This window comes from Macaca thibetana, chromosome 9 (assembly GCF_024542745.1).
Source record: "Macaca thibetana thibetana isolate TM-01 chromosome 9, ASM2454274v1, whole genome shotgun sequence".
Lineage (NCBI taxonomy): Eukaryota > Metazoa > Chordata > Mammalia > Primates > Cercopithecidae > Macaca > Macaca thibetana.
Window position 1 is genome coordinate 26,918,708 of NC_065586.1, and position 21,110 is coordinate 26,939,817.

The 21,110-nt window shown below is 39.4% G+C and overlaps 2 protein-coding genes and 1 non-coding gene across 12 annotated transcripts in view; 1 reads left to right on the top strand and 2 right to left on the bottom strand.

Annotated features, from left to right (window-relative positions):
* The window catches only part of RAB18 (RAB18, member RAS oncogene family), a 539,744-nt gene that overhangs the window by 270,253 nt on the left and 248,381 nt on the right, over positions 1 to 21,110 (top strand). The window lies entirely within an intron of this gene.
* Positions 1 to 21,110, bottom strand: part of ACBD5 (acyl-CoA binding domain containing 5) — a 48,089-nt gene that overhangs the window by 21,446 nt on the left and 5,533 nt on the right. For 5 of the 10 annotated variants that reach the window (XM_050804522.1, XM_050804523.1, XM_050804520.1 and 2 more), the window contains exons 3-8: positions 19,299 to 19,419; positions 15,980 to 16,052; positions 7,383 to 7,497; positions 7,251 to 7,283; positions 3,827 to 3,961; positions 2,108 to 2,308 (exon numbers count right to left, since the gene is read on the bottom strand). In XM_050804522.1, coding sequence (XP_050660479.1) covers positions 2,108 to 2,308; positions 3,827 to 3,961; positions 7,251 to 7,283; positions 7,383 to 7,497; positions 15,980 to 16,052; positions 19,299 to 19,419 — 678 coding nt within the window. The remainder of the gene's footprint in view (positions 1 to 2,107; positions 2,309 to 3,826; positions 3,962 to 7,250; positions 7,284 to 7,382; positions 7,498 to 15,979; positions 16,053 to 19,298; positions 19,420 to 21,110) is intronic. The other 5 variants (XM_050804527.1, XM_050804526.1, XM_050804525.1 and 2 more) reach the window with 1 other exon arrangement.
* On the bottom strand, positions 16,478 to 16,539 carry LOC126963463 (U7 small nuclear RNA). Its single transcript, XR_007729097.1, has one exon. It is a non-coding gene; the product is annotated as a U7 small nuclear RNA (small nuclear RNA).

A 21,110-nucleotide genomic window follows, 5' to 3' on the forward strand; every position in this document is an offset into this window, starting at 1 on the left:
TTGACCATGTTGGTCAGGCTGGTCTCGAACTCCTGACCTCAGATGATCCACCTGCCTCGACCTCCCAAAGGGCTAGGATTACAGGCGTGAGCCACCGTGTCTGACCTTTATTCCATTTTCAAAATTCATCAGCCTTATATTATTTTTATACTGAGAGACAAATTTGATTTATCAAGCCACACTGTTTAAAATTTACCAAAACTTTAAATTTAGTTGATAATTTTTATTTGAAAATATTACAAAATATTTTTTCATTGAATTCCATAAAGACAACCTAGATGAAATCTTATAAAACCTAATAACCCTTTAAGAGAAAATTACCTACCAAGCAGGATGCCTAAATGTAAGATCCAACTAGGTAAGTTTGGTTCTCATATTAAGAAATGATATTTGTCAGCCGGGCGTAGTGGCTCGCGCCTGTAATCCCAGCACTTTGGGAGGCAGAATAGGGTGGATTACGAGGTTAGGAGATTGAGACCATCCTGGCTAACACAGTGAAACCCCATCTCTACTAAAAAATACAAAAAAATTAGCTGGGCGTGGTGGCAGGCACCTGTAGCCCCAGCTACTCGGGAGGCTGAGGCAGGAGAATGGCGTGAACCCGGGAGGCAGAGCTTGCAGTGAGCCGAGGTCGGGCCACTGCACTCCAGCCTGGATGACAGAGTGAGACTTCGTTCAAAATAAAAAAGAAATGATGTTTCTTGGCCGGGCACATTGCCTCACACCTGTAATTTCAGCACTTTGGGAGGCTGAGGCAGGCAGATCACTTGAGATCAGGAGTTTGAGAACACCCTGGCCAACAGGGTAAAACCCCATCTCTATTAAAAATACAAAAATTAGCTGGGCGTGGTGGCACGTGCCTATAATCCCAGCTACTGGGGAGGCTGAGGCAGGAGAATTGTTTGAACCCAGGGGGCAGAGGTTGCAGAGAGCTGAGATCGGGCCATTGTGCTCTAGCCTGGGCAAAGAAGCAAGACTCTGTCTCAAAAAAAAACAAAAAACAAAAAACATCCAGGCACAGTGCTCACGCCTGTAATCCCAGCACTTTGGGAGGCCGAGGTAGGAGGATCACGAGGTCAGGAGATCGAGACCATCCTGGCTAAAACGGTGCAACCCTGTCTCTACTAAAAATACAAAAAATTAGCCTGGTGTGGTAGCGGGCACCTGTAGTTCTAGCTACTCGGGAGGCTGAGGCAGGAGAATGGCATGAACCCGGGAGGTGGAGCTTGCAGTGGGCCAAGATCGCGCCACTGCACTCCAGCCTGGGCGACAGAGTGAGACACCATCTCACACACACACACACACACAAAAAAAAAAAAAAAAAAAAAAGAAATGATGTTTCTCGGCCAAGCATGTTGCCTCACACCTGTAATTCCAGCACTTTGGGAGGCCAAGGCGGGCGGATCACTTGAATTCAGGAGTTCGAGACCACCCTGGCAACATGGTGAAACCCCGTATCTCCTAAAAATATAAAAAATTAGCCGGGCGTGGTGGCATGTGCCTGTAATCCCAGCTACTTGGGAGGCTGAACCAGGTGAATCACTTGAACCTGGGAGGTGGAGGTTGCAGTGAGCCGAGATTGCGCCACTGCACTCCAGCCTGGACAACAGAGTGAGACACCATCTCACACACACACACACACAAAAAAAAGAAATGATGTTTCTCATATGTACTATTATGTATCCCTAAAAATTAAAAAATAAGCCAGTGCGTGGCTCAAACGTGTAATCCTAGCATTTTGGGAGGCCAAGGCAGGCAGATCACTTGAACTCAGGAGTTGCAGACCAGCCTGGGCAACCTGGCAAAACCCTGTCTCTGTAATCCCAGCTACTCAGGAGGCTGAGGCAGAATTGCCCAGGAGTTCAAGGTTGCAGTGCGCCTTGACTATGCCACTGCACTCCAGCCTGGGCAACAGAAAGAGATACATATATAACCCTGGCCCTAATTTATGCTCTTTCAAAACCATAAACCCTTATAATATTAATAAGCCCTAAGATATTACTAAAGAAGAGATTTTTAAATTCAAAACTAATCCTAAAGATCCTGTAATTACTAAAAGACTATTCATAGGAAAGAGGCTGGACACAGAATTATTTGGGGACAATACCTTGGTGAATACAAACAGCAGATTTTCCAGTTTGCCCCAAGTTTTCATCAACAGGCTTTACTTCTTCAGTGCTTCTGCCATTCAGGGAAGAACTGGCATGAATGTCATTCTGTATATCCTGAACAAAGCCATCTTTATCATAGCCATTAGTGACAATGACTTCCAAATTCTTATGGTCTGCTGACTTCATCATTTTCTTATCTTTTATGAGAAAATGGAGAGATTCATAAAAGTTCACAGTAGGTTACCTTCTGCATACCATGTTTTAATACCCAGATGTCATTTCCCTAACCTCACAATCCCTTTGAAGGGTTTCCTACTTGGATCAAAGAGAAGGCATGCTTCTTGAAATGCGGTTTACTATAGGCTGAGAGCTCACCCAAGCTATGTTGGCTTCAAAACTGTTTCAGTTCCCTGTCAATCTTCTAGAGTTTCTTTTAAAAAGTAATCTCTCAAAGTCTTTTTACTCCTTTAGGCATAAGCAAATTGCTCTTCCACATATCTGATAAAAAGGACCTTTAAAGAAGGCGCTCCTTGTCATACCTTACTGGAAAGGGAAGGCAAAACTAAGTTACGCAGTTTTTGGTTTTCTTTTTTTGAAACGGCGTCTCACTCTGTCACCCAGACTAGAGTGCAATGGCACGATCTTGGCTCGCTGAAACTTCCACCTCCCAGGTTCAAGTGATTCTCCTGCCTCAGCTTCCCAAGTACCTGGGATTACCGGCGCCTGCTACCATGCCTGGCTAATTTTTGTATTTTTAATAGAGATGGGGTTTCACCATGTTGGTCAGGCTGGTCTCGAACCCCCAACCTCAGGTGATCTGCCCGCCTCGGCCTCCCAAAGTGCTGGGATTACAGGCATGAGCCACCGTGCCTGGCCGCAGTTTGTTGTAGTGTCTTTCTGCCTCCCCTTTTGAAAACAGTCTTCCCACATGTCACTGGTATTCTAACAGAGCCCTCAATGCTCTAAGCCATAATTCCAACGTTCCTTCCTTATGAAAACTTATGCCTGTAGGCCGGGTGCGATGGCTCATGCCTATAGGCCCAGCACTTTGGGAGGCCGAGGTGGGCAGATCACTTGAGGTCAGGAGTTCAAGATCAGCCTGGTCAATATGGTGAAATCCTGTCTCTACTAAAAATACAAAAATTAGCGGGTATGGTGGTGCATGCCTACAATCTCAGCTAATTGGGAGGCTGAGGCAGGAAGACGGCTTGAGGTTGCAGAGGGTGGCAGAGGTTGCAGTGAGTCAAGATCATACCACTGCACTCCAGCCTGAGAGACAGAGCGAGACTCCATCTCAAAAAAAACCAAAAAACAAAAAAAACTCATGCCTGTATCCTATTCTCTGGATTCCATTCTATTTTTGGTAAGATATTGAGAGTCTAACTTGTCTCCTGTCCTTAGTAACTTATGCAGATTCATGTTGGAAACAACACCTTAAAATAGCACATGTCTAATGCAGCATTTCAGGCCGTCCATTTGGAGGAGTGGCCTATTCTTGTCAATCTTCAGTTAACACCTACTCCATTTATGCATAAGGTTGGTTGTTCCTTTCTCTGTAGCAGAGCCTTTCAGTCCACAGCAAACCTGGTTATAAGGTCAACAGCTTATATCCCACCACCTGCTCCAATCTTCTACAATACCAAATCAGCCCAAATGTCTTCATACCCTCTTCGTTTATTTATTGTAAAATTACTAACTGATTATCCAAACATTACCATTATTACTTTGTTCTGCTCCTTTCACTTCTTCTTGGGCCTCTTCTTCCTCAGACTCAGCTCCACTGTCACTGCTTTCAGCTTTACCATTAACAGTTTTGGTGTTTGGAGTGGAAGTGAGAACATTACCAAGATCTAAAACATGAAATGACCACTTAGTCACAATGTGGTAACATACAATTATACCATAATTTCCAAGTAATACTAATACAATTTACAAATAACTAATAAAATAATTGTGAATTAAAATGTTAGTTATATATATATAATAGTATTATTTTCTTTGACCATAAACATACATATATTACATAGACAAATTCCTTCAATTATCACCTTATGATCAAGCTATCTTAAGTCCTTTCTGAATCAGGCAGAAAGTAAATTATTTTTAAGTTAATATCAGTAAAAATAAAGTCCAGAGATCAATGGATCTTCATACATGGCAAATGAAGAGATACTTCCTATATGCTAGCATGCTGACAACAAAAGTACATTTTTGGTTCTACCAATAATCTCATCAATATTACAGTTGGAGTCCACTTTAAAAATTTTATTCCAGTATTACCTTTAGGGCTTCAGGTGCACAACTCAAATTATCATGTCTTTGTGATATTTAAGTTTTTTCTTAAAGTATCCATTGATGTGATCAATCACGTACAAAAGCAAATTGTCCAAGTGGCCAAAGCTATATCCTGAGAGTAACATCAGAGCTTCTCAACTTTAATGTGCATACGAACCTCCTGAGAGCTATTTAAGATGCAGATTCTGAATTCGTAGGTCTATGGTGATCTAAGATTCCGAATTTCTATAAAGATCACATTTGTTGCTAATGCTGTTGGTTACTGGACACTGTTTTGAGAACATGAATTGAAAGACAATATTTTTGAAGTGACAATACTCCCCAAAATGATCTGCAAATTCACTGCAATCTCTATCAAAATCCAAGCTGGCATTTTTGCAAAAATTGACATGCAGATTCTAAAATTCATATGAAAATGTGAAGGATCAAGATTAGCCAAAGCAATCTTGAAAAAGAACAAAATTGGAGGACTCATCATTCTGATTTCAAAACTTACTGTATATGTATATTCTGAAAATGGCCATGTAAAACTGATACATCTGTTCTATTGGACCTAAATGGCTACTTTTAAGAAAATGCTTTGTTTAGGGAAAAAAAAAGGCAAGATTGCAAACTGTCTTGCAATTTGGTAATATCTTACAAAATTACAAACATCAAACATTTCTAATTCCATTTCTAATATTTCTTACAGATATGCTTTCACATATATGAAATGACAGATGTACATGGTCATTCTCAGCAGTATTTTCTGAAGATCTGAAGGAGTAAATAACCTAAATGTCCACCAGAATGGCTCAGGTTAAAAAAATTATGGTGAGGGTCCACAATCCCTTACTTATAACCCTTGGATCCAGATATGTTTTGAAATCTCAAGTTTTCTAATTTTGCAAAGGTTATATGGTACATATGCCATTTGGTATATTATGTAACACATCCAATAGAGTCTAAGGCAGCTCTCACTAAAAAGAGAAAATATGATTTTTGCAGCAAAACATATAAATAGTTACACTAAAGAGGACAGAGACTCAAAATACCCTCGTTTTACTTTAGGTTAGATTTTGCTCCCCAGATTTTTAGTTCATATCAGACATGTTTTGCTGCCAAATGAGTTTACCAAAAAACTTCTGGTCTTCAAAGATTTAAAAAATTTTAAGTTATAGCTAGGAAGCTGTGAGCCTGCACCTTTATTACTATTATTTACTCTTCTTTGTTTTATAATTAGCTGTTTAAATATCTGCCTCTGGCCAGTGGCTGGACACCACTGCAGCAGATCCAGATTTATTTCCCTCTGCATCCTAACATGCCTGACATACAGAAAACATTTAATTTTTTTTTTCTGGCAGGGCACAGTGGCTCATGCCTTTAATTCCAGCGCTTTGGGAAACTGAGTTGGGAGGATTACCTGAGGTCAGGAGTTCGAGATCAGCCTGGCCAACATGGCAAAACCCCGGCTCTACTAAAAATACAAAAATTAGCCAGGCATGGTGGTGCACACTTGCAATCCCAGCTACCTGGGAGGCTAAGTCAGGAGAATTGCTGGAACCCAAGAGGTAGAGGTTGCAGTGAGCCGAGATGGGACCACTGCACTCCAGTCAGTGTGACAGAGGAAGACTCCATCTCAAATAACATTTAGTTTTTTCTGAATTGAATAAGCATGCCTTGTAAGAAGGACTACTTGTTAATATTTGACTTCTGTAAGCAAATCAGATGTAGAATGATGTGACAGAGTTATGCCCAGTAAGCAGTCAGTACTACTTGCACATAGTTTATTACTGTGACAGGTTCAAGGACTGATTTCAGCACAGGAAGATTACTATTCTGAAATGCTGCCATTACTGTCAATTAATTATTAAAAGATGTCTTATAAATAGGGATGACAAGGAAAAAAAGGGGATGCCAGGTAATTTTTATTTAAAGGGTATACAATTTTCTCGTAAATTGACTCTTGTGGTCTCATTTCACCCTGCTTTCTAAAAAAATTTCAAGATCAAATGTTTAGTTAATACTAACAAATCTTGCATTTTATTCAACTCCTACAAATATGCAAAACATAATCCTTTAAATCCTTTGTGTACATGAAGACAAAATTCTACAAGAAAAAAAAAAAAAAACTGCAATCCGTGCAGAGATGCTTGAACTGAAAGAAAAAAAAAAAAAGCTAAATGAACTGTCTTGCATTAGCTTACTATACTACAGTTAAACCATACTCTAAACACATCCATTTTTAGAGACGGCATCTCACTCCGTTGCTCAGGCTGGAGTGCAGCAGGGTGATCTGGGCTCACTGCAACCTCCACCTCCTGGGTTCAAGTGACTCTTGTGCCTCAGCCTGCCAAGTAGCTGGGATCACAGGTGTGTGCCACCATGCCTGGCTAATTTTTGTGGTTTTTGTAGAGACGGGGTTTCACCATGTTGTTAAGTCTGGTCTTGAACTCCTGACCTCAGGTGATCTGCCCGCTTTGGCCTCCCAAAGTGCTGGGATTACAGACATGAGCCACCACACCTGGCCAACATATCCATTTTAAAATTAGCTAGTAAATCATTGAATTCAATGTACTATTAATTTAATTCTCAAAGCAAAATAGAAAACATGATCTATCAAAATAAAACCATGAATTCTGCTATAATTTTGAACATACTAAGTAAATTACCTGGTGTATTTTAATAGCTTACAACTTTAGGGTTAAAATGTTAAGGGTTTATAATGTTTTGGAACTTCATACAATGTGTTTGCTTGGAATGAAAACTCCTGGATGACAAGACTGTAAGTTCTATAAGTTTGTGCAGAATTCTTTTGACATGTAAATTTTAAACAAAACTTTTACATGATTTCATGATTCCTACCTTCTAAACATTTAGAGATTTTCTCCAATCGGACTGGCATGTGAAAGTAAGAAAAAAAAATCAGACATACAAATATTAATATGTGCATAATATATCAGTTGATGAATTTTAAAATAGGTAAAATAGTCCAACCTGAGGTTACATCAGAACTCTTGCCACTCTTTTTGTCCTCGACAATTTCATAAAATGGACCTATGACACGCAGCAATTCTTCAACTTTCTCAGTCATTGGCATAGTTTCAATAATCTGTAATCAAAAGAAACAAATACTGTGAAATCACAAACTCTTAATTTGATCTCCACTAGTATCAGATAATTTCCTATTTCCAATTTGTCAATAATTTTAAGATTTGACATTCATAATACACTCTCTGAAGGATCTACATTAATTACATACTTTTATTAATGTATACACACTGTGGCCAGGTGAGGTGGTGGCTTATGCCTGTAATCCCAGCACTTTGGGAGGCCAAGGTAGGAGGATGGCTTGAACCCAGGAGTTTGAGACCAGCCTTGGCAACATAGTGAGACCCTGTCTCTACAAAAAAAAATTTTTTTAAATTAACCAGGCATGGTGGTGTGTGCCTGTGGTCCCAGCTACTCCAGAGGCTGAGATGGGAGGATTACATGAGCCTGTGAGATCAAGGCTACAGTGAGCCATTATGGCACCACTGCACTCCAGGCTTGGTGACAGAGTGAGATACCATCTCCAAAAATTAAAAAATAAAATAAAAGGAATCCTTTTAAAAAATGTATATACACTCCTAGAAAAGCTTCAAGTATATTAAAGATCTAAAAGCGTTCTCATTTTGAAGACTATTTTACATGAGCTTCATGTAAAATTTTATACAATAACCTATAAATTGTGTATTAAAAACTAGGGGGCAGGGTACAATGGCTCACACCTGTAATCCTAGCACTTTGGGAGGCCAAAGCAGGAGGAGGATGGCTTGAGCCCAGGAGTTCGAGACTTGCCTGGGCAACATAGTAAGAGCCCATCTCTACAAAAAAAAATTTGTTTAATTATCCAGACATGGTGGTGCACGCCTGTAGTCCCAGCTACTCAGCAGGCTGAGATGGAAGGATCTCTTGAGCCCAGGAAATTGAGGCTGCAGTGAGCCATGATCACACCACACTGCACGCCAGCCTAGGCAACAGAGCGAGATCTTGTCTCCAAAACAATAAAGGAAACAAACAAACAAACTAGGGGCTTTCATTAAATGAAATAGAAAACTGAAGTTAGAATAAAATTATGATGTCTGTTCTTTAACAATAAGGTAGCATAGAATTTCTAACAGGGCACAAAAGTAAAGTAGGAAATGGCAATCACTTTCAGACACCTTCATAAATATGGGCCAGTTTAGAATCATCAAATTTAAAGAGCAAGGTAAATTAACTGAAAAGGTATTTAAACAGCCATCAATTGGTGACTGATCAAAGAAACTAAAGTACTTCTAGATTTGAAATATTTTGCAGATATTAAAAAGAATAAAGTCAGCTCTGTGTGTGCTAATCACAGTATGTTTAATATGTTACCAGGGGCCGGGCTCATGCCAGTAATCTCAGCACTTTGGGAGGCTGAGGCAGGAGGATCACCTGAGGTCAGGAGTTCGAGACCACCCTGGCCAACATGGTGAAGCTCCATCTCTACTAAAAATACAAATATTAGCCATGTTTGGTGGCATGCACCTGTGATCCCAGCTACTTGGGAGGATGAGGCAGGAGAATTGCTTGAACCCAGGAGGTGGAGGTTGCAGTGAGCCAAGATCGCACCACTGCATTCCAGTCTGGGCAACAGAGTGAGACTCTGTCTCCCAAAAAAAAAAAAAAAAAAAAAAAAGATACCAGAACTGGCTCCTTCGCTCCCTCCCTCCCTTTCTTTCTTTCTTTCTTTTTTGGAGACAGAGTCTCACTCCATCATCACCCAGGCTGTAGTGCAGCAGTACGATCTCAGCTCACTGCAACTTCCACCTTCCGGGTTCAAGCAATTCTCACTTTCAAGCAATTTCAGACACCTTCATAAGTGATTCACCTACCTCGGCCTCCCAAAGTGCTGGGGTTATAGGTGTTAGCCACTGCACCCAGCCAAAACCCTAAAATTATTGTTCAAACAACATGCTTTTATTTCTAAACCAGATATAAGATGGATCATCAGTGGTCTATGGTAGTCAGCAACTCTGATAGGATTTTGATCTGAGACATGCTCATCAACACCATTCCCCACCGTGTTGTATGCGTAGGAGGAGGTTGTTGAGAGAGATTACACAGAATGAACTATGTTAACAATAACTGGTTCTAGTGATTATAATTTAATTTTACAGCTTGGAGTAAATTATCTGATTGTTGCTCCTCTGAATGTACTGTGAAAGGAATGCTTTAATCACAAAATTTCTTTTTGCTAAAGGAAACATTTGTTATGAGGCTACGGCTATGTGAAGGAATGTTTTATTATTTATTATAAATATCTGAGCTGTAACATATTTGAATTATAATAATAATTCTGAGAATCAGATTCAAACCAGGAGAAAGTTGTGACCAAGTCACAACTAACAAACGGGAGAGAAACAATTCGAACATAAATCAGCACCCTTTACACTATCCCACGCCGCTGTAATATCAAGACTTCAGTTAGCAGAATCTAGTAAGCCAATCACATACCACATCCTGACAAGCAAGCAACATCTCTATTTCTCAAGGCTTATTAAAAGATCTCTTTCTTAACTTCGTCCTTGTTTTTAAGGCTACTAAATTCAGCATCTGGATTTCTCATGCCCCACAGGGTAAAAGAGTAAACTGTGGACTTGAAATGTCAGCATGAAATAAAAGGAGTATCCATTGGCACTAAGGAAGTATCAACTGAGTAATCATTCTGTCAACAAACCAGAATGTCAGTAGTTAATATAGTGAAGACACAGTAACCAAAGCAAGACACATCCAAAATTGATGAGGTTACTCTCTTTGGTTTTTCTTTTTCTTTTAGATTCAGAGGGTATATGTGCAGGTTTGTTATAAGGGTATACTGTGTGATGCTGAAGTTTGGGCTTCTATTGATCCAGTCACCCAGTACCCAATAGGAAGTTTCTCAGCCCTTGCCTCCACCCTTTTGAAGAGGTTATTCTCTGAGGAAGAAACTTTAAACATACACAAACCAAGAATGATCTCAGCCATTTGCAAAATTATCTCCCTTACACCAATGTTGAAAAACACGAAATGGTGTACATGTACGCACATGAGATATAGACCACAAACACACACACACACACAAGCAGACACAGACAAATCTCAGTCTAGGTAACTACTACCTACCCTCAGAGAAGGTGTTATCTAAACCACCCTTGTCCAATCTGCAGTCCTCAGGCCGCATGTGGCCCAAGATGGCTTTAAATACCCAACCCAAATTCGTAAACTTTTTCTTTTTCTTTTTTTCTTCTATAGAGACAGCGTCTCACTCTGTTGCACAGGCTGGAGTGCAGTGGCACAATCTTGGCTCACTGCAGCGTCTGCCTCTGGGGTTCAAGCAATTCTTCTATCTCAGCTGCCCGAGTAGCTGAGACTACAGGCATACACCATCATGATCGGCTAACTTTTTGTATTTTTAGTAGAGACAGGGTTTCACCATGTTACCCAGGCTGGTCTGAACTCCTGACCTCAAGAGATCCACCCACCTCGGCCTCCCAAAGTGCTGGGATTACTAGCTGGGATTACAAGCGTGAGCCACTGCGCCTGGCCCAAATTCATAAACTTTCTTAAAACATTATGATTTTTTTTTCCAATTTTTTTTTTTTTTTTTTAGTTCACCAGCTATTGTTAGTATCCATGTATTTTATGTGTGGCCTAAAACAATTCTTCTTCCAGTGTGGCTCACGGAAGCCAAAAGATTGGACATCCCTGGTCCAAAGTTACAAGTTAACTATGCTAACTTAATATATTATAACCCAAGCAAATGAAGAATGTTTTGACAGAAATATCTGGTAAGCTGCATGGACACCAGAAAAGCAGCATCCAAAGCACAATAATTCTTCTAGGTCTATCCAGCACTTTTCCTCAGTGACAGACATCATTTCTAGATGATGAAAATATACTGGAAAGGTGTAGATATACTCTAAGAAAGCGAAGACTAAATTTCTCAGGCTTTTTTGGTCCAAAATGACCACATCTCTTAAAGCCATCCAAATCCCAACGCTCTACTCTCTGTACAACAGAATCACTAATTCAGTCTCCCAAGCGCTTCTAACCTTTTGAAGAGTGACCTAGATATCAGTCCTGAATATGCTGATCACTAGAAGCCTATCACTCACTCTAAGAAACTAGCATTCGTTTTCCCCCTCAATATGCAAAAGATGTTTACTATGAGTGAAACCTTAAAACAAAAGCCAACCCTCAGTACTCAGAGAAAGTTGGTGTTCTTGGTGTTCTACAGTTGTTGAGCTATGGACTAGACCCTCGGCCATAGTAACTTTCAGGTTCCTTGTTTCCTTCCTTCCCTTCCCTCCCTTCCCTCCTTTCCATCCCTTCCCTTCCTTCCCTCCCTTCCTGCCTTCCTCTCTTCCTCCCTTGGACTAGACCCTCAAGCCATGACAACTTTCAGGTTCCTTGTTTCCTTCCTTTCCTCCCCTTTTCCTTTTTCCCTTCCCTTCCCTTTCTTTCCTTTCCTTTCTTTCTTTCCTTTCTCTTTTTCTCTCTCTTTCTCTCTTTCTTTTCTGAGACAAGAGTGTCACTCTGTTGCTCAGGCTGGAGTGCAATGGTGTGATCTTGGCTCACTGCAACCTCCACCTCCTTGATTCAAGTGATTCTTCCATCTCAGCCTCTCTAGTAGCTGAGATTACAAGTGCCTCCCATCACACCCAGCTAAATTTTTGTATTTTAGTAGAGATGGAGTTTCACCATGTTGGCCAGGCTGGTCTCTAACTCCTGACCTCAGGTGATCTGCCTGTCTCAGCCTCCCAAAGTGCTGGGATTACAGGCATGAGCCACCACGCCTGGCCGAGATTCCATCTTTAATGGGACCATTCTCTAATCCTCCCTGTATTACAGCGATTATCCCAATCTCTTAGAAATCCTGAAATAATTAGTCTGGGGTCATCCTGGGGCATTTGTATTTTTTTCACAAGATCCCCTAGTGATTCTAATGTGGAGCCAGGGTTGAGTACACCTATCTCTTTTTAAATTCAACAGACATAAGGCACATGATTCAAATGTTAGCTGAATACTCTGGAAATCCCCAGAAGATAGCCTAAATTTGTACCAAAAAAATAGAATTTTGGCCAGGCATGGTGGCTCACGTCTATAATCCCAGCACTTTGGGAGGCCGAAGTGGGAAGATCACGGAGTCAGGAGTTTGAGATCAGTCTGGCCAACACAGTGAAATCCCATCTCTACTAAAAATACAAAAGATTAGCCAGGTGTGGTGGTTTGCACCTGTAATCCCAGCTACTCGGGAGGCTGAGGCAGGAGAATGGCGTGAACCGAGGAGGCAGAGGTTGCAGTGAGCCAAGATGGTGCCATTACACTCTAGCCCAGGCAACAATGCGAGATGCTGCCTCAAAAAAAGATAATTTTATACGTCTATAAATAAACCTTATTGAATTAAACATGCATGTCTCTTACCCCTCAAGCCACATTACTTTCCCTCAAAGCTAAAATCCTATTACGTTATATTAAAATAATGTTTTATTCTATCAAGTTTTTCAGTGACATTTTATGGGACACTTTATCAATTATGAAAAGCAATTTTCTACAAAACATAATTCTATTATGCTAAAATAGTTTTTTTTTTTTTTTTTAAAGAGATTCTTGCTCTGTTGCCCAGGCTGCAGTGCAGTGGTGTAATCTCGGCTCACTGCAACCTCTGCCTCCCTGGTTCAAGTGATTCTCCTGCCTCAGTCTCCCGAGTAGCTGGGACTACAGGTGCATGCCACCACACCAGGCTAATTTTTTTGTATCTTTAGTAGAGACGGGGTTTTGCCATATTGGCCAGGCTGGTCTCAAACTCCCGACCTCAGGTGATCTGCCCGCCTCAGCTTCCCAAAGTTCTGGGATTGCAGGCATAAGCCACCATGCCTGGCGTTAAAAGACTTTTTTATTCAATCAACTTTCTCAGTGATATTTTATGGGGCAACTTAAAAATTATGAAAAGTCACTTTCTACAAAACAGCATTCATTATAAAATATAAGTTAAATTAGTAAGATTGCTGAAACCTCTGACTGCAAAGACATAAAATGAGATTTATACTCTAAAGAATAATGACAGTGACAGGCCAGGCGCACAGTGGCTCATGCCTGTAATCCCAGCACTTTGGGAGGCTGAGGTGAGTTTATCACCTGAGGTCTGGAGTTTGAGACCAGCCTGGCCAACACAGTGAAACCCCATCTCTACTAAAAATACTAAAAATTAGCTGGGCGTGATGGCATGTCCCTGTAATCCCAGTTACTTGGGAGGTTGAGGCATGCACCATTGCACTCCAACCTGGGCAACAGAACCAGACCCTGTCTCAAAAAAAAAAAAAAAATGACAAAGACTATATTTAAGGAGATAATTTAACAAGTGCTTCAATTAGTAAATTATTGAAATTAGAATAAGTCCCAAATTCAATAATCAAATCTTTGGGATAATGTACTATCCCACAAGATTATTTAGAAACATGCAATTTTATTGACTGATAGTCATAAAGCTAAACTCTAAAAATAATTCAAAAGAGTAATCAAATTTTCAATTTATGCGTATCTTGATATTTTTAGGTTTACCTCTAAAACTGCACTGTAAACTTTGCCATATTCACAATATGCAATGAAATTTTTAAAGTCTGAATGAAAAGAAATAAATTATTTTAATTAAAGAAGGAGTTACAGGTATTTTAGCAGCAATATAGTTTTAATCTTTCTTAGGGAAAAAGGCAGAAGACACATTGCTTCATCGTCCTCCAACTTTAAAATGTGGCTATACCATTAATTAACACAATGGAATAGGAAAAATGGGTAAATTTTACTTAATGTGTCAATTCAACTTTACATTATAGAAGCATATCCTAAAAATTATAAAGAAATTTAAGGTTAAAAAAAAAGAGAGAGAAATAGTTACGAAACCAAAAGGCTTTCGATTATCTTTCTTTCTCTGCTTTTGAAAGGCCTATCTGTTGTTGTGTTATTGACATAGTTAATAGCCAAAAGAACTAAACTCTGCCCTTTGTTACAAAGTCTACCAAATAAAAACTGCAAGAAGGTAACAAAGGGCATGACTATAAGCAGTGTAGAAGAAATTTAAAAAAAAAAAACAATAAAAAAACTAGTCTAAATCTAGTAATAACAAATAAAAATTACTACCAAGATTAATACCATCAAATCATATGGCAAAAAACTATTCTTTTTTACAGATTTTCTTTATGTTCAAAGATAATTTGTTTAAAATTATCAAACTTAGATTTCACAACCTCTGATCCATGTCTAACATAAAAATGGTTAAAGTCTCAGCCGGGCATGGTGGCTAACACCTATAATCCCAGCACTTTGGGAGGCCAAGCAGGTGGATCACCTGAGGTCTGGAGTTTGAGACCAGCCTGGCCAACGTGGTGAAATCCCACCTGTACTAACAAAACAAAAATTAGCCTGGTGTGGTGGCGTGCACCTGTAATCCCAGCTACTTGGGAGGCTAAGGCAAGAGAATCTCTTGAACCAAGGAGGCGGAGGTTGCAGTCAGCCAAGATCATGCCACTGCACTCTAGCCCAGGCAACAGAGCGAGACTCCATCTCAAAAAAAAAACACAAAAAACAAAAACAAAAACAAAAGTCTCTATGATCATCTTTAAAAGTCATGATTTCTTCATATACTTGCTCCTCAAAAGAATGCCTTTGACACACTTAAAAGAGCTAGTTAAAATGAACTTCCCTGCTTACTAGTTAGCAGAGAACCTGAAAACTTATGCTTCTGAAGATCTATGTACTCACAGAAAAAAACTTATCTTATTATGCTTCTGAAGGATCTATGTACTCACAGAAAAATGTGACTTCTTACAGAATTCCAGTGATGAGAATACCTACCTCAATTTATGAGTGAAAACTGGCATGAGAACATTATTGAACTAAGTAAAAAGCTTCAAAGCAGAAATACTTTCAAGAGAGTCCAGCTACTTCCTAGACTCCTGAGTAAGAGACTTCAATATTTTCAAAGATTACTATTTCTACACTTCTTAAGAAGTTGACTATAGAGAAAGATAGGGGAGATTAAAAATCAAAAAACGGGCTAGGCGCAGTGGCTCATGCCTGTAATCCCAGCACTTTGGGATGCTGAGGCACGTGATCACCAGCCTGACCAACATGGAAAAATCACATTTCTACTAAAAATACAAAAATTAGCTGGGCGTAGTGGTGTGCACCTGTAGTCCCAGCTACTTGGAGGCTGTGGCAGGAGAATCACTTGAATCTGAAAGGTGGAGGTTGCAGCGAGCCAAGGTCACGCCACTGCACTCCAGCCGGGGCTACAGAGCAAGACTCCGTCTCAAAACAAAAACAAAATAAAACATCACATCATCACAGTGTTATATATCTTAAGGAAAAAACACTTATCTTAAGATGAACTTTAATGAAGCAGAAGAGTCCTAATAAACCCAATAATCTAGATTCTATTGTATAACATACTACAGTCTCCTTAAAGCAAAGCAACTAATTTGTCTGATAACCAAATTAAATTAGAGATGCTCTGAATTTTCATTTTAACTGTGAATTATTTTCCCTACCTTTTTCATTTCTTCAACATATGCAATCATGGCTTCCTCTTTGGTCATATCACCCAGTGAACTCCAAGCATCCCTAGAAATGAAAATATCCACATAATGACAAAGAGACATCTGATTTTTCACTGCTCAGAATACAATTTATAGTTGATGCTATAGGGTTACTAATTAAAACAGGCTCTACTTAAAGCCATAACAGGATTGTCTTAAATGTGCCACCATGAAGAAAATTATCACAGCAAATAAACTAGCAAATTAAATAGTATTTAAACAAATAAGCATATAACCCATCTATATAGTAATATACCAGAGACTACAGACTATTCATAAACATTTGATAAGAACTCTTAAGTTTTTATATTATTACAAAGAACAGTAACAGAAATAAACATTTTAGAAGACTACATTATTGCTTCTCAGGCTTTCGCTAAGATCAAGTGTACAAGACTACATTAATTGTCACAGGCATATTTTCTTTTTCTTTTTAATATAAATTTCTCAATAGGCTTTCCGGTAAAGACCAGAAAGCCTGCTAGAAAAATTCTAAAAGAGCTGTAACACTCAGGCATGGTTTTTTTTTTGTTTTTTTTTTTGAGATGGAGTCTCGCTGTGTTGTCCAGGCTGGAGTGCAGTGGTGTGATCCTGGCTCACTGCAACCTCCACTTCCTGGATTCAAGAGATTCTCCTGCCTCAGCCTCCTGAGTAGCTGGGATTACAGGCATGCGCCCCCACACCCAGCTAATTTTTGTATTTTAGTAGAGATGGAGTTTCACCATGTTGGCCAGGCTGGTCTCGAACTCCTAACCTCAAGTGATCCACCGCCTTGACCTCCCAAAGTGCTGGGATTAGAGGGATGAGCCACTGCACCCAGCCAGCCATGTTTTAAATGAATAGACATTTTGGTTAAAAGGTTCTATTAATTTAAATAAGAGCCTAACTTGTACATTTGAACTGAAAAAGGAAATGGTTTCTCACTTCTAGGATACTGAAAATGTGAGAGACAGGAAATTTTTAAACCCCTAAATAATAATAGTTCTTTCAAATTTTTGCCCGATGTGTAAACCCTCCTTTTTATATGTTTTTCCCCGAAGGTGTTTAACTCCACCAAAGGTCAATTCTAGGGGGAAACATGAAGCAAATAATTAAATCTTCTTAAAATGGGTAAATCAAATCATATTAAATAATATTTAATACTACTAAAATTAAGTTATATTAAATAATAACATATTACTATTTCATTTAACCTGTTACTTTATGACAATTCATAAAGATCTTAAAGGAAAGTAGAATACTAAGAAATCTTAAAACAAGCTTAGGCACTTCCAATTCAGGGTGAAGAAACTGAACATCACAATGTGTGGACAAAAAACAAACAAAAACGGGCTGGGTGCAGTGGCTCACGCCTGTAATCCCAGCAATTTGAGAGGCCAAGGTGGGCAGTTCACTTGAGGTAAGGAGTTTGAGACCAGCCTGGACAACATGGTAAAACTCTGTCTTTACTAAAGACACAAAAATTAGCCAGGCGTGGTGGCACGTGCCTGGAATCCCAGCTACTCGTGAGGCTGAGGCAGGAGAACTGCTTGAACCCGGGAGGCAGAGATTGCAGTGAGCCAAGATCGCGCCATTGCACTCCAGCCTGGGCGACAGAGCGAGACTCCGTCTCAAGAGAAAAAAAAAAAAAACAAAACTGGTGTGGCATGGTGGTTCACACCTGTAATCCCAGCCAAGGCAGGTGGATCACTTGAGACCAGAAATTTGAGACCAGCCTGGGCAACACAGGCAAACCCCGTCTAGGAAAAAATTTTAAAAATTAGCCAGGTGTGATGGCACAAGCATGTGGTCCCGGCTACTAGGGAGGCTGAGGTGGGAGAATTGTTTCAGCCCAGGAGGCAGAGGTTGCAGTGAGCCGTGATCGTGCCACTGCACTCCAGCCTGAGTGATGGGAGTGAGACCCTGTGTCCAAAAAAAGTGTGGGTTTTAAAACATGCTTCACCGCTGGGCGCAGTGGCTCACACCTATAATCCCAGCACTTTGGGAGGCCGAGGCAGGCGGATCACCTGAGGTCAGGAGTTCAAGACCAGCCTGACCAACATGGAGAAACCCCATCGCTACTAAAAATACAAAATAGCCAGGCGTAGAGGCACATGCCTGTAATCCCAGCTACTCAGGAGGCTGAGGCAGGAGAATCGCTTGAACCTGGGAGGCAGAGGTTGTGGTGAGTTGAGATCACCCCATTGCACTCCAGCCTGGGCAATAACAGCGAAACTCCATCTCAAAAATAAATAAATAAATAAAACATGTTTCACCAATTAGCATATTCTGTTCATAATGTACAGTCTAAAATGGACTTTTCTCAGACATTTGTGAAGGTTTCAATTGTATTAAGAATATCAACTGTTACTCAACTGGGAAAACAGCACGGACAGGTACGGGTATCTGTGTCTATAATTCTTTTAATTTATAGTTTATAATTCTTTTAAGTATACTTTTTTAGTTTAGAATTCTTTTAAGTATACAAAAAATCAAATTTCTATTCAATTACAGTAGGTCAGAAGTGACGGCTTAGAGAAAAAGTTAGCGTGGCAGTACCTGAGTCATATTCCTAGTTACTTATTATCTTCAAGGCTCAACACAAACAAGGAAAAGCCATTATTTTTCTTGGAGGCAAAAGAGGCAGTTAAAGTTTGTTTCTTTAACTTAGGTAGGGAGTTGCTCTTGCCTTAAAAAAAAAAAGAGAAAAACTCCATAAAAGTAAAGATTAACTGAAAATGCTTCTTTATCTTTGATGTACCTATCCCTTTTGGTTTTACTATTTTTCTCTCCTCCCCAAGATTTTCCTATTTGTGTAAAATTGTACTAAGAGCACCTGGAAAGGCTGGGCATGGTGGCTCACGCCTGTAATCCCAGCACTTTGGGAGGCCGAGGTGGGTGGATCACCTGAGGCCAGGAGTTTGAGACCAGCCTGGCCAACATAGTGAAACCCCGTTTCTACTAAAAATACAAAAATTAGTTGGGCGTGGTGGCACATGCCTGTAATTCCAGCTACTCAGGTTGCTGAGGCAGGAGAATCACTTGAACTCAGGAGGCAGAGGCTGCAGTGAGCCGAGATCCTGCCACTGCACTCCAGCCTGGGCGATAGAATGAGATTCTGTCTCAAAAAAAAAAAAAAAAAAAAAAAACCTGGAGGATAAAAATTGTACCCAATACCTAGATACCTAGGACACTTCCTGCACAGAATAATGTATAACCACTTAAGTAACAGCCATATGATAATTATGTCATTAAAATTTAAATTCTTGCATAGCTCTACACAAAAAATTACCATTTATATCTTCCAATAGGATCCCAAAATCCAGGCCTTGAAAGTTTACAGGGTCCTTCAGTTGCCTGCTTATAGAAGCTATAAAATTTAAGCATCATTTCATTTGTTGGCTGGAATGAACCTGTTGGAAACACACATTAAATACAGATCACCTGGGGAATATAACTGATAGATAATCTAAGGTTATAATTAGCTTAGCTATACTAATAGTGATTTTATATTGCATTAATACTTTAGATAATGATTTATTTCTATCTTATAGAAACAAAAGTTATGGTTCTGTCAGTTGTTTGCTTCTTTGATTTCAAAACACTCTGAGATTTTAAACTTTAATAGCAACGCCTAAGATGGTTCAATAAATAAAACAATACATGAATAGACATGCAGTAGATACAACCAAAATAACCAGCAAATGTCTCTTTAAAAACATACTAAAATATAGAATAACTATTATTAATCAATTGTAATAAGGTATTTTTATTCAAAGATTATGACAAATCAAAACTGACTAGCGTAAGTGAAAAAGTTACATGTACATTCTGCCAAATTTCAAATTCTCAGTAGATAAGGAATTTGGGGCTAAAGCCAAAGAGTATACACTATGGTAGAAAAAGAATTAATCTAAGACAAAACAGATATCTCACTTCCTATCTCTGTAATTTTGGAGACATCAATTTGATGATAATTCTTCATATATGTTTCTAGCATATCTATAACTTTTCTCATGTTTAAAACTTTTAAATTGGCCAGTTGTGGTGGCTCACGCCTGTAATCCCAGCACTTTGTGAAGCTGAGGTAGGCAGATCGCCTGACCCTCAGGAGTTCAAGGCCAGCCTGAGCAACATAGCAAAACCCTGTCTCTACAAATAAAAACAAAAATTAGCTGGGTGTGATGGCACACCCTGTAGTCCCAGCTACTCAGGAGGCTAAGCAGAGAGGATCTCCTGAGCCTAGGGAGGTCAAGGATGCAGTGAGCTGTGATCATACCACTGCACTACAGCCTAGGCGACAGAGAAAGACCCTGTCTCAAAAAAAAAAAAAATTCAAATTGTATAAGCAAGTGCCGTAAGTTGTAGTATTCTCAATAACTGAAAAATTGGAATGTTTTTATATTATTGTTAAATTATTGTTTTATAATAAATGTTTAAATAATTATGATATATAAATGTAACAGGACAATATATAACTGTAGCCCTAAAAAGTTATATTGTAGAAAAATATAAATAATGGTATAAGTTCCACGATCTACTATAAATTTAGAAAAATAAGTTTAAAAACAACATATATAATATGATACATTTTGGCAAATATTTATATACATAAAAAGTACAGTACAAAGATAAATATAAAATGTTTAAAGACTATCTCTGAATAGTAAGTATACAGATTCTTTTCCTTTTCACTTATCTGTTTTTAAAAAAGTTTTAAACATCAGTGTATATTACCTTTATAACAAAATTATAAAAATAAAAATAAAAATTGTAACAAGATTTTTTTAAAGTTTGTAAATTGCATAAGCTAGCAGTTTATAAGACCTGTGTGGGCTGGGCACAGTGGCTCAAACCTGTAATCCTAGCACTTTGGGAAGCCGAGGCGGGCGTATCACCTGAGGTCAGGAGTTTAAGACCAGCCTGGCCAACATGGTGAAACCCCGTCTCTACTAAAACACAAAAATTAGCTGGGCATGATGGCGGGTGCATGTAATCCCAGCTACTCAGGAGGCTGAGACAGGAGAATTGCTTGAACTCAGAAGACGGTGTTTGCAGTGAGCCAAGATCACACCACTGCACTACAGCCTGGGCAGCTGAGCAA